This window comes from Giraffa tippelskirchi, chromosome 6 (genome assembly GCF_054371585.1).
Source record: "Giraffa tippelskirchi isolate mGirTip1 chromosome 6, T2T-mGirTip1v1.2.pri, whole genome shotgun sequence".
Classification (NCBI taxonomy): domain Eukaryota; kingdom Metazoa; phylum Chordata; class Mammalia; order Artiodactyla; family Giraffidae; genus Giraffa; species Giraffa tippelskirchi.
Genome location: NC_137280.1, coordinates 73,894,861 through 73,908,540, shown reverse-complemented (window position 1 = coordinate 73,908,540; position 13,680 = coordinate 73,894,861). Strand labels below are relative to the sequence as shown.

The window sequence follows — 13,680 nt, the reverse complement described above, 5'->3', positions numbered from 1 at the left end:
TTTCCAGTCCTGTGGCCACTGCTGAGTTTTCCAAATTTGCTGGCATATCGAGTGTAGCACTTTCACAGCATCACCTTTGAGGATTTGAAATAGCTCAACTGGAATTCCATCACCTCCACTAGCTTTGTTCGTAGTGATGCTTTCTAAGGCCCACTTGACTTCACATTCCAGGATGTCTGGCTCTAGGTGAGTGATCACACCATCGTGATTATCTGGGTCATGAAGATCTTTTTTGTACAGTTCTTCTGTGTATTCTTGCCACCTCTTCTTAATATCTTCTGCTTCTGTTAGGTCCATACCATTTCTATCCTTTATCGAGCCCATCTTTGCATGAAATATTCCTTTGGTATCTCTAATTTTCTTGAAGAGATCTCTAGTCTTTCCCAATCTGTTGTTTTCCTCTATTTCTTTGCACTGATCGCTGAGGAAGGCTTTCTTATCTCTCCTTGCTATTCTTTGGAACTCTGCATTCAGATGGGAATATCTTTCCTTTTCTCCTTTGCTTTTCGCTTCTCTTCTCTTCCCAGCTATCTGTAAGGCCTCCTCAGACAGCCATTTTGCTTTTTTGCATTTCTTTTCCATGGAGATTTTCTTGATCCCTGTCTCTTGTACAATGTCACGAACCTCTGTCCATAGTTCATCAGGCACTCTGATAGACAATCAGGTCTAGTCCCTTAAATCTATTTCTCACTTCCACTGTATACTCATAAGGGATTTGATCTAGGTCATACCTGAATGGTCTAGTGGTTTTCCCTACTTTCTTCAATTTAAGTCTGAATTTGGCAATAAGCAGTTCATGATCTGAGCCACAGTCTGCTCCCGGTCTTGTTTTTGCTGACTGTATAGAGCTTCTCCATGTTTGGCTGCAAAGAATATAATCAATCTGATTTCGGTGTTGACCATCTGGTGATGTCCACGTGTAGAGTCTTCTGTTGTGTTGTAGTTTCTGATTAGTAGAGTGTGAAATAGGGGGTTAAAATGTTTGGATATGGGCTCAACCACATAAACTCTTGACTTGTTTTCTGTGGTTTTGTTTGTAGTACCTGCTCACTTATAAAGGGCGAAGTCATCCTTGTTTTATTTTTTTATATTTTATATTCATTTTGTTTTTTTAATGTAAAAGATACCTGTGTTTCACTTTTCTCCATGATCCTTTTATATTTTCTGTGTCTCCTGATGATCTTTCATGTCCAGAGGCTTTGCTTCATCTTACTAGTGCATGATTGCCACCTAGTGGCCAAAAAGCCTGGCTCACTTAGTATTCAAAGTATCAATAAGGAGAAACTTTGTTGTTCAGTTGCTCAGTCGTGTCAGACTTTTTGTGATCCTATGGGACTGCAGCACTCCAGGCTCCTCTGTCCTTCACTGTCTCCTGGAGTTTGCTCAGATTCATGTACATTGAGTTGATGATGCCGTTCCATCATCTCATCCTCTGTCGTCCCCTTCTCCTTTAGCCTTCAGTCTTTACCATGAGAAGGAGCCCTGTTTTCTCGGTCAGAATGCCGTGAGACACTTGTTATTAATGGTTGATTTTGTAGCCTGATCTAAAGAAAATCACTGAGACTTCCAATATGTCCTCGCATTCAGTTTTTTGACCTTAGGCCAATCACTTAATTTCTCTTTTTGTTTTGCTTTCTGTATGAAACTTAGATTTTAAACATTGACTAATGTTTATTTTTAAGGATCATCAGATTTTAAGATTAATCTAAGGTATTTAAGCATCTGTGGTATAACTCAAATCTTTTCCTAATCAGGCCAGCCTACTTTCTATACAAATATAGCATTACCCAGCTGGAATTGAGGTTTATAAGGCTAACTTTCAAAGAGTGTTAAAACCATTTTATTTACACATTGTAAAAGAGGGAATATTTTAGAGGGTTTGCAATAGTTAAGGGTTACAAAAAGATTTTCTGCCTAAACCAACTTGTCTCAATGTTTTCTGCACACATCTAGAAAATTACTTGTCCCGACTGTTCCATGACTATGACAGTCATTTGGAGCTTTAATATGTGTATTTCCTTCTCGAATAATGTGTGAAAGGATAAATAATTTAAAGTTCTTTTATGTTCTTGCAACAATGTCATTATATTTACTGATTTAGTGGTATCGTTTGTTAATTCACTTCTTTCTGTATTTCAGGAAAGATGTTGGTTTGAAGCGGTTTTTCCCTAGGAGTTTACTGGATTCAGTCAAGGTAATTAGCATCTTCTTTGTCATAATCAGATGACCATGTTAGGAAATGCCTCCCCTGTGCCTTGTGGTTTTCCCTCTTACCTGTAAAAGTCTTAATGTAAGAAGCTGACAGTTACTCTAGTCATATTCATGGAAAGTAGACTTTTAAAGGAGTAGCTTTCTCCCAGAAAACTGTGGTTTTGTGTCTTGATTGTGTGTGCGCTCAGCTAGGTACAAGACCAGGAGCGTTGTGTTCACAGGGGTGAATGCATCACCGCAGTCTTTACAGTCTCAGGTTTAGCTCAGAGAAGAGGCAGCACGTGAGGCAGCTACAGGCACAGCTCTGCGTGTGTGCATGCTTTCTTGCATAGATGTGCACGCTGAAGTCTGTCTTCTCTTGACTGGTGGACGCTCCTTCCTTAGTAACTTCTTGCAGAGTGCCAGCTCCCGCCTCTGTTTGCAGCTCCCACTGCAGGGGAAGGGACATCAGGGACGTGATGTGTGGCTCCCCAGCCCTTCCAGAACACGGTCGAGTGCATTGTGAGAATACAGCTTTGTGTCAAGTTAGAGTCCAGCTCAGAGGAGCTCTTCCATTTCCTAGCCTCATGGTTTTGGACCCTGGTTTCTTATTTCCACAACAAAGGAAATAGTATTTTGTAGGGTTGGTGTGGCTATTTAGCCCATCAGTGTGTGTGTGTGTGTTAGTCACTCAGTCGTGTGCGACTTTGAGACCCCATGGACTATAACCCGCCAGGCTCCTCTGTCCATGGGATTTCCCAGGCACGAATACTAGAGTGGGTGCCATTTCCTCCTCCAGGGGATCTTCCCAACCCAGGGGTCACACACACATAACACAAGTACCTGTCACTGTGTAATTTATAAACTGTGGAACTGTGGCTGTTGCTGCTGTGACTTTGTGTCACAGAGGTCACGTTCTACACTGGAGCAGCCATGTGGACACCTTCCCATCCACTGAGGCGCAAGCACAGTGGTTCTGAAAGCTGACTCTGGAGCCGGCCTGCCTTGGTGAAGGTTCTGACCTGGTCACCTTGAGTCACATGGGGCTCAGTTTGATCTTGGAGCTTGAGGCCCTAGTGTGGGCACAGAAGCTCGCCTCATGGGCCCGTCTGCCCTTTTCTGGGTGGGCTGGAGAGGAGACGCTCATGAATGTCAGACAGCCTTCTTCAGGGCGTCTGCCCCATCACTGGACAGAATAACGCATCGCCCAGTGTAGCATTAGAAAGCAGAAAAGGATGTGAAAGTGGCTGTGTCACATTGGTAGTACCTCCAGTGGTCAAGTGTGTGTCCCGGGGCGGCCTCAGAATTGTGCAGAGTCTGCTCAGAGCTGTGTACAGATAAGCAGTTATCCCAAGAGGTATGACTGCTGGCATTTGGGAGTGCAAGAAGTTATCCTACTTTTAAAACGGGTCCTCATACTCCAAACAGGCTACTCCAGGTGCAGGCCACTCCAGGTGCTGCGATGTAAGTGTCGCTGAGATGAGAGGCCCCCGTGACACGTTCTTCTGAGGTGCAGCTTCATGTTTCTTCCAGACTAAGCTATAGAATGGCCCGATCAGTTAACATTTGCTTCTCCAAGAGCCACTTTGTTTTCTATGCCTTTCCCCTTCATATCTGGATTTCTAGAAGATCCTTTGTAGTTAATGCTGACACTGAAGTGTCAAAAGTTTACCTTATATTTGATGGAACTTAAGCTGTGATTGATTGATTAATGGCAAACAGGATTGGGGTGTATGTGCCCGATTATTAAGAATAATTTATAAGATATTTAAAACTTCTCTCTCTTTGATCTTAGTGCCAGAGGCACATTTTTAAAAACACTGGACCAGTAAAACTAAATCAGTTGCAACATGAGGGAACTGTCTACAGTATTCTGATTATTACTGTTCAGAAGTATCAAGGAGCTATGACAGCTTGTGGGGGGGGGATGTGAGTAAGTGTGGCATGGGGTCCTGGAGCCGCGGGGGCATCAGTGGGCACACAGGAGCGTCTCAGTGAGGACCTCCTGGCAGCGCTGGTTTCTTATCTAACAGATGTGCCAGTGTCGTGTGAGTTGTTAACTTCAGGGCGTGGGGTGGGGGCGATCAATGGGAATTCTGCACTGTCTCTACAGCTCTTCTGTAAATCTAAAATTATGTCACAAATAAAGTAGCCAGATTTCAGCTTATTTGAGTATAATTCACAGTAGAAATCACGGAGGCTGGAAAGGAAGCATGCTTTAGACACACGTGCACGCGCACACACACACAAAAGGTGGAAAGGAGGAATGCTTTAGACACATGCACATGTACACACACATGGAAGCTGGAAAGGAGGCATGCTTTAGACACACATGGGTGCACACACACACACACATACACACGGAGGCTGGAAAGGAGGCGTGCTTTAGACACGCGCGTGCACACACACATGGAAGCTGGAAAGGAGGCATGCTTTAGACACACACACACACGGAGGCTGGAAAGGAGGCATGCTTTAGACACACACACAAGGAGTCTGGAAAGGAGGCATGCTTTAGACACACGCGCATGCACACACACACACGGAAGCTGGAAAGGAGGCAAGCTTTAGAGACACACACACACACATATACACACACTGGAATATGACTCAGCTGTAAAAAGAAGGAAATCTTGCCATTTGCAATAACATGTATCGTCCTTGAGGACGTTGTACTCAGTGAAGTCAGACAGAGAAAGACATATATTGTATAACCTCATTTGTATGAAAAGAAAAGGAAAAAACATCAAGCTCATAGATACAGAGAACAGGTGTTGGGACATGGGGGTGAGTGAAATGGGTGCAGGGGTCACAAGGTGCAGACTTCCAGTTACAAGTAAGTCCCGAGGATGTGACTTAAAGCACGCTGACTGTAGTTATTAACACTGTGTTGCATACTTAAAAGTTGCTGGGAGAGTAGATCTTAAAGGTGCTCATCACAAGGAAAAAAAAAGTGTAACTGTGTGAGATGGTGTGTTACCCAGAGATTGTGGCAGTCAGTTCACAGTATTGATGTATACAAATACTGAATCGTTATGTTGTATACCTGAAGCTAATACAACCTTGTATGTCAGTTACAACTCAATTTAGAAAAACACACTTGACACGCACTGTTAACAGATCTACAGTTAGATCTGGTAGAGGCGGAAATAACATAACTCCTTGATTCCTGTTTCTTAGTGTATCTTTCTTTTCTGGCATATTTTCTTTAGGATTATGTTAACCTTTTCATCCAGGAGGCCCTCAGAGGCCATTGTTCTACTAAGAGCAGCATCTGATAAATGTTAGGTTGACTAACATGGGATTATTTCTGTTGTTCAGAAGGCTGAATAGCAACAATATCTGATGATTCATCCTAGTAATACTGCCTTATTCTCTCTGTATATGAACTGGTTGAAAACCAACTAGCTATCATTGATAGATGCCTTGTTTCAAACACAGGGAGGATATTGAAACCCTGTAAATAGGGAGGTATATTTATTAACATCAAGAGATTCTAGGGAGTCAGCTTTTGTAGAACTTTTTCCTTACTGAGAAAGAGGGAAAGAACTGATGCTTTCTAAGGCATCCTTCTTAGAAATGAATCTGGGGCTCCTCTCAGACAGCAAGGATTTTCTAGTTCTTGCCAGCACTGGTGCTGTAGGTGTGATCTCTTGGTCCTCTTGGGTGGCCACATTGAAGCAGAGACCCCGAGAAAGCTTAGGTGCTCACTCCTGACCAGGGGCCCCTCTTGGCTGGCAGGAAGCTGGGGCATGGCCCTGTGTCCCAGGAAGCTAGCCCTGAGCGGGTACACTAGCTTCTGCAGCTCCTGCAGCTGCTGCTTGTCACTGTGCCTTGCTGCACCTTAGCCTGGTGGCATGTAAAATGCAGAATGAGCCAAAGCGAAAACTGGGATGGGCATTAAGTAAACGTGACGCGTTTCCCCCAGATTCAGCTGGATGAGACAGATTTGTAAAACTGTAGCTCAGACTGTCTGTCTGCTAACACTGCATAGTTACTATTTTCAAACATCTTTGCCCAGTTAACTCAGAAGCTTTCCAGCAGGTTCAGTGATTAGGTGTGCTGTTAGTTGACCCCATGCACGACCTGTGGCTGAGGGTTTTGGAAAAGAGGACAAGCCATCAACTGGACTCTGTTTGGTGCGGAGCAGATGGCTTCACCCCTGCTCCCAGGGAGCAGCCAACCGCCCTTTGTGGCTCTGATACCAGGGGACACTGCCGCTGGAAGTGGCGAGAGGGGGCGGAGCTGGAGAGGTTGGGCACCTCGAGGGACATCGGGGCGCAGAGCCCATCAGGACAGTCTCATTGGCCCAGCCACGGGGGAGGGAGGTTCTCTTGGTGGCCCATAAGGTTTCACGTGTCGTGGAGATCTCAGGTGGGTGAGTCTGATGCTCCAGAGGAGAGTCGGAGACTGTTTGCACAGCCTGGAGTCAGAACGGTGGTTAGACGCCATCTCAGCCACGGTGAGAGCAGCCCTTTGCAGTCCCTGGATTCGTGGCCAGAGCTTGGACGGGTCTTCCCCAAAATGCGCTTCCCGGATTTTTCTTTGCAGGGCTTCCACGGCTGACCACTCAAGTTCTAGACAACATCTGAGATTCAGTCCTTGCTGCCCTGGAACTCACTTTGCTTCTCCTCAGTTTAGTGTGTGTGGCCTCTTCAGATCGCCTGGGATCCCACACCTGGCTCGCCTGTCCGAGCCCCGGCCTTGGTTACAGCCAGCTGTCAGCCTCCTGTGCAGGCTTCAGCCCGCGCAGCTCTCCCACGGCCGCTTTAGCTGCGGGATGTAACTACGGCGCCCAGGACGGACATGCCGACCCGCCCTGTCTCCCTCACGTGCGACGGTGTGTGTGCCCACCCGTGTGAGGCCCACCTCCTGCGATCTCCTCTGATGGCATCTCCACCACACTAGGCTGTCTTATTTTCACGTGTGTGTGTGTGTGCCCCAATGTGGGGTCCTCTGCACACTTCTGCACGGAACCTCCTCATTGCTGAGTCTTCACTTAGTTCTTTCACTATTCCTAAAGAATAACCTCTCAAACATTGTGGTTTTAAGGTGTTTGATTTCTGTTACCAGGCTGCTTCAGAAAGGACGTGTCAACTTTCCGGGCAGTGCTGGGTGTGTGAGGGCTTTCATCCCCCTCCTCTGCCGACTGCAGGAACCCCCTGTTCTGATGAGCCAGAGCTGAACTGTATACTTTAAAATGGTTGAAAGTGAAGTGTTAGTCACTGAGTCATGTCCAGCTCTTTGCAACCCCATGGACCGTAGCCCACCAGGCTCCTCTGTCCATGGGATTCTCCAGGCAAGAATACTGGAGTGGGTTGCCATTTCCTTCTCCAGGAGATCATCCCGACCTGGGGATTGAACCTGAATCTCCTGCATTGCAGGCAGTTTTTTTTTTAACCATGTGAGCCACCAGATGGTATATTATATGTTGTGTGTATTTTACTATAATTATTTTTTTAAAAAGAAACAGAGCTCTGATAAATAATGATGTTTGGTGAACGCAGGTGGTATTACGTGGTGCTGGGGAAGAGATGTTCCTGGGTGTTGGGGGTTACTGCTGTGGTCTTCACTTACTGTTGACTCTGAAAAGATGTTTGTGGTTTTATCACACAGGCCAAAACACTAAGAAAATTGATTCAACAAACATTTAGACAGTTTGCCAACCTTAACAGAGAAGAAAGTATTTTGAAGTTCTTTGAGATCCTCTCCCCAGTGTACAGATTTGATAAAGAATGCTTCAAGTGTGCCCTTGGTGTAAGTATGGGGACTTGGTGGAAACTCTTTGTCTTTTCCATGAATACCTCAGTTTCTGATTGGAATCTAATTTGTCACATGTTTAACATGAGAATATTTTACCACTGTACAGAGGGAAAACAGTACAAAAAGAAAATGTGTCAACGTGAGACTAAAACAATCCTTTTGTAATAGCATGCTTGTGTTCATATTTAGATTTATTTTAATCCCAGCCCAACGATTCATTGAGTAACTGTTCTTTCAGGGCTAGTTTACCTACTCAGGTAATCTTCCCAAAGAAACTGTTGGCTTGAGGCTCACGGGAAGGAGCTCAGTCTGTCTGTCTCTGCTTAGGCTCAGCAAATACTGCACCATGGAGTTGTACATGCATGTGTGCATGCTCAGTCGTGTCCGACGCTTTGTGCCTGGACTGTAGCCCACCAGGCTCCTCTGTCCATGGTATTCTCCAGACAAGAATACTGGAGTGGGTTGCCATGCCCACCGCCAGGGGATCTTGCCAACCCAGGGATTGAACCTGAGTCTCTTTGTGTCTCCTGCACTGGTAGGCAGGTTCTCTACTACTAGTGCCACCAGGAAATCCTAGAGTTGTACACATTTTGTATTATTTGGTTACACAGATGAATAGAAGCTTGTCCAGCCCCCTCTTTGGTCCTTTAATGTTTCAGTGGTTCTTTATCTAAAATACCTTTTTCCTCCTGGTGCCTTTGCCGTCACCTGCTTCACCTTCAAGTCAAGCTGGATTATTTCAGTAGAGCTGGCGATTGGCCCTGAGGAAGGAATCAGTTACCTCACAGACAAGGGCTGCAATGTAAGTGTGCTTCAGTTTGGCAGGGAGGGGCTGGTACTTGTGGTGTCTGAGAGAAGGAGGCCCTGAGCAAGCCGATAGTCTTGAGTAAAATGCATTGGATTCATCACTTGCAGACTGATGGCTGTCATGAAATGCTGGAGGGTGGGGACTGATAGGCATGTTGTGTCTGTATGAGAAGAAAAAAGTCCATTCCTCTTGGGAAATGAGCAGAGTCTCTGGTGGCGTGTCCATGTGGGAAGGGTCCTTCAGATGCCCGCCATCTCCCCAGCTCCATCACCCTCCAGAAGAACCCCAGAGCAGGTCAGAGACATTCCCTGCTCATGGTGTGTTGGGAGTGGGCATGGGTCCCTCTCTCTGAGAGAAGCAGGCCAGAATGCTCCCTGAGACTGAGACTGTCACCCGGAGAGTCAGCTCAGGGGCTCCCTCCCTCCTTCTCTGCGTGTCTTCGCTCCGGGGCACGGGCGACCCCTCGTCCCCCTCCTGATGGTGGAGCACCCCTCTGCCTCCATGAACACAGAGGGCAGACACACCCCTGACCGTGAAGTGAGCAGGCAGCCCCGGCAGGTCCACACCACCTCCTCAGAGGGAGAAAGGCCCCCTCCTCCTGGGTGAGGTGGACAGTCAGGTTCCCCAGACACCCCGTCTGGGAGGTGTCTCTGGAGAACAGGGTGGTGTGGGGACCGTGGGGATTACACGGGATAGCTCACGAGTGTTTTGCATCTGTGGTCAAGTGTTTGCCTTTTCTTCCCAAAGCCCACACATCTGGCCGACTTCAACCAAGTGCAGACCATCCAGTATTCAAACAGTGAAGACAAGGACAGGAAAGGGACGCTGCAGCTGAAGATTGCAGGGGCACCCGAGGTAAGGGGGGTAAAGGAGATAGCCTCTGCTCATGCTATGTCGATTCAGTCCTGTCCAACTGTGCGACCCTGTGGCCCGTACGCCAGGCTCCTCTGTCAATGGGATTCTCCAGGCAGGAATACTGGAGTGGGTTGCCATATCCTGAAACAATCATTATTTCTAAACTAGCCCTTTATTGAAATGATTGTTTCAGGATACAGATGAAGTTTTCATGGATCATCAAAATCACAGCTTTCTCTTACGTAATGAGCATTACATAACAAATGTGTGGTGTGTGCTCAGTTGCTCAGTCACTTCCAACTCTGCAACCCCATGGACTGTAGCCCGCCAGGCTCCTCTGTCCATGCGGATTCTCCAGGCAGGAATACTGGAGTGAGTTGTCATTTCCTACTCAAGGGGATCTTCCCGAGGGCTCAAATTTGTGTTTCCTGTTGGGCAGGCAGATTCTTTACTGCTGAGCCTCCTAGGAACCCCTGCATAACAAATTGTTGTTGTTTAGTTACTAAGTTGTGTCCAACTCTTTGTGACCCTATGGGCTGCAGCATGCCAGACTTCTCTCTCCTTTACTATCTCACAGAGTTTGCTTGAATCCATGTCCATTGAGTTGGTGATGCCATCCAACCATCTCATCTTCTGCTGCCCTCTTCTTTTTTTGCGTTAATCTTTCCCAGCATCAGGGTCTTTTCCAGTGAATCAGTTCTTCGCATCAAGTGGCCAAAGTATTGGAGCTTCAGCATCAGTCCTTCCAATGAATATTCAGGGTTGATTTTCTTTAGAATTGACTGACTGATTTGATCTCCGTGCTGTCCACAGGACTCTCAAGAGTCTGATCCAACACCATAGTTCAAAAGCATTAATTCACTTAAAAACTAATGTAGTCTTTCTCTGGAAAAACTGGAATATTATCATGAATTACCAAGAAAATCAACTTCTTAAAATTATATAAATTCTGTAAACTGTGCTACTCTCTTATTTCCTGAACTGTGTTATATGTGATGTTCACTGTGTGTGTGGGGGGGTGAGGTGGGAGCAGCACATGCAGGGTTACTTCAGCATGAAGCCCATTTGGGGCACTCCCCTGGCCCCACTCACACCCCTGGGCTTTGTGCTTCTGCCGCCCCTGCTGGGGCAGGTTTGTTCTCAGGCTCCTTTCATCTCGTTCTTGCTCCTCCTGCCTTGGAGTCCTGGCATTTCTGAGGCTCCAGGCAATATATCTGATTCTCAGAATTAAACCAATGATGCCATGAAAACCTTAATGGCAAAACCTTAACCTTAACCTTAACCTAAACCTTAACCTTAACCTTTCAATATTGAAACCTTGAAATTTCCTGAAAATCTCTCAGTAATTTCCGTCTGCACCGTGATTTTCAGGCTGTCCTCCTTTCTGTTCATTGCCCTCAAACAATACTTAGGATGATGCAGGTGAGCTGAGTTGTTCCTTTAGAAGGAAGTTATGAAGACTATGTGAGTTAGGACATAATTGTGTTCGAAAGGAAAAATAGCGCTCTGATTATCTCCTGGATAACATTTAATGACAGGTCTTTTAGGAAATGTATCATAATTGTGTGTTTTGCCTTGAAAAAGGTAATTTCTAAGCTCTTAGGCAGAACATGTTCTGCATGCTCAAAATAATGAAATTCCACTAATTTTCTTTAAGGTTAGAAAAATTATGATGGATGGTTGATAAAAGTCTACTCCACACTTGTCTAGTTTCTAAAAGAAGCCATAGTTGAGCTTACTAATTTTCTAAATTCTTAATTAGAGTATGCCTATGGGGCCAGACCTTCCATAGGAAATGTTTTTCCCCCCACCTCTTTTTGTTCTAGAAAGTGACTCTAAGCGATTTAAGTGTCTTTTTCTTTTTTTGTCTGACTTTGCCTTCTGTCACATATTCTAGAAATAAGATCCTTAAATACCACGCTCCCTTCTCACTGAGACCTGATGACAGATCTCATCTCACTCCCACTCTTCTCTGTGCTCAAGTGCTTCTTGATCTGATGTCACGGCACAGCTGGCCCTTTGAGGATCGGAAGGAACAATAACCGCTCTCTCTGGCTCTTCTCCCCTGTCCAGCCCCTGACGGTCACGGCCCCGTCTCTGACCATCGCCGAGAACATGGCCGACCTGATCGACGGGTACTGCCGCCTGGTGCACGGGGCCACACAGTCCTTCATCATCCGGCCCCAGAAAGGTGAGCCGCCTCCTGCCCCACCCTCCTCTGCGTCGCGGGCCATGCTTGCCCGCAGCCTGACCCCTTCCTTCAGGTCACTCTGAACGTGAAGAGCGAACAAATAATTCAGCCCAGCAAATCTGTATTCCTGCTTTTCTAGGGAAGTGACTCAGCTCACAGCCTGAAAGCTGGGTTTGGACATAGCTTAAAGGACCCTTGGTTTGTGTTCAAACCCTTTTGTTTTGAGCAACAGCCTTAAAGTATTGTGTCGGTTACCATTAGTATTTTTTAAGTAAACTTTTGGGATTATGTTCTAGGGATTTTTTTAAGTCCTTATAACTCATATAAATAAAGTCTCTTTCCTGTTTTTTTCTTAAAGTTCTCAAAAGCTTAGAGCAGTCAGAGAACAAACTCAGTCTGAAGCATGATGTGTTCAATCCTTGGAATGGGGCTGAGTCTCTGCAGCCTTTTGCAAAGGCTGTAAGATGCGGTGTTTCCAAGGGTTTGGATTTCTGAAACAAAGCAGGAAAAAACCAGGCTTTGGAATTATATTGACTGATGGGTTCACATCATGAGCACATGTCATCTGCTAAGTACTTAGCTTCCTGCGCCTCAGTTCTGCCCGGGAAGGTGAGAAGAGTGGTCCTCACTTCTGTGGTCTCAGCGGAAAGCAGGGCAGGAACGGCCTCCCGTGTGGAGGTGGGTTGGGGCGCGCACAGTGTCACAGACTTCAGGGCTGCTGCTCGTTTCCATATGCTCTTGATGCACTGGATGAGCCTTGGCTTGGGGACTCCTTGTCCTTAAGGAGGAACAGTACCTGCTTTGTAGCGTGGGAGGTGGGTCCAGGTCCACAGTCGCCTCCATCAGGCTGTCGCTCTGCTGTAGGCTGACTCAAGATCCCTGCCAGCACTCCCCCTGTGGGAGGGACGACCAGAGGAGGGAGTTGGGGAGATGGGAGGGACACAGATGAGGCCCCGGGCTCCTAGTGTAGACACTGCAGAGAGTCCTGCTGCCCAGCGGTCCAGTTCACTGTGTTGACAGCAGGTGGAGGGCATGGGGAGTGGGGGGTGAAGCAGAGGCATCACTGGGACCTTTGTTTAAACCTTTGTTAGTGTCAGGATGTCATACTCTGAGAACAGTATCTAAAGCCATCAGCCAAAAGGCCAGTAAGTGCATGAATTCCAGGACATGGATAATCTGGCAGAACTGTGTTTTTCCACTATGATCAAACCAATAAAGCCTATTTATTTATTTTCCCCCTAAAATGGAGTGTGTGTTATGATAGCTTTCTTTATGTGAAATACAGTAATGAAGTTGCTTTTAGAAATATCTAAAGGCTCCTCTCATTTAAAATTTTTGCATTCATGAGCTCTTGAGTTTTCACTTTGTGCTTTAAGTGAAGGTATATACCTTGCAAGCATTGTTGAAATGTTTTGGGAAAGTTGCTTCACATAAAGATAGCATTCTGTTAACAATGTTAAATATACTATGTCGCCTATCTTCTTTTTGGTAAATAATTGTTTTATTTCACCCTAATTTACCAAAATATTGTTCATCAATTTGTTGGTATATGAAAAAATAGCATTCAGACATTAGGCATTAAATGTTTGAAGCTTTAACATCTTCTTGGGTTGGTTTTTAGTTGACTTTTTTCCCCTGTTGGAAGAAACATTTTGATATCAAATCTCATGAAATGAGATGCATTAAATTCTTCATTCATATGAAGACAGCATAAATGAAATTGCTTCTCATAAAAATCTAGTAGGACTGAGGTTTTTATCAATTTTTTGTGGTCTTTATAGAATTAATTATTAAGCCTGATAATTTACTTTATTCTAAATCACAGCATATGTACTTGTGACTATTTTATAATAGAGTCCTAAAGTGAAGTTAT

General features: G+C 45.6%; 1 protein-coding gene across 50 annotated transcripts in view; it reads left to right on the top strand.

Annotated features, from left to right (window-relative positions):
* PTK2 (protein tyrosine kinase 2) overlaps window positions 1-13,680 on the top strand; it is a 194,072-nt gene that overhangs the window by 106,341 nt on the left and 74,051 nt on the right. For all 50 annotated transcript variants that reach the window (XR_014057697.1, XR_014057696.1, XR_014057698.1 and 47 more), the window contains 5 exons: window positions 2,140-2,194; window positions 7,807-7,947; window positions 8,678-8,755; window positions 9,509-9,616; window positions 11,690-11,807. Coding sequence is in view for 42 of the 50 variants with exons in the window: in XM_081504175.1 (XP_081360301.1) it covers window positions 2,140-2,194; window positions 7,807-7,947; window positions 8,678-8,755; window positions 9,509-9,616; window positions 11,690-11,807 (500 nt within the window). In the remaining 8 variants the exon portion in view is untranslated. The remainder of the gene's footprint in view (window positions 1-2,139; window positions 2,195-7,806; window positions 7,948-8,677; window positions 8,756-9,508; window positions 9,617-11,689; window positions 11,808-13,680) is intronic.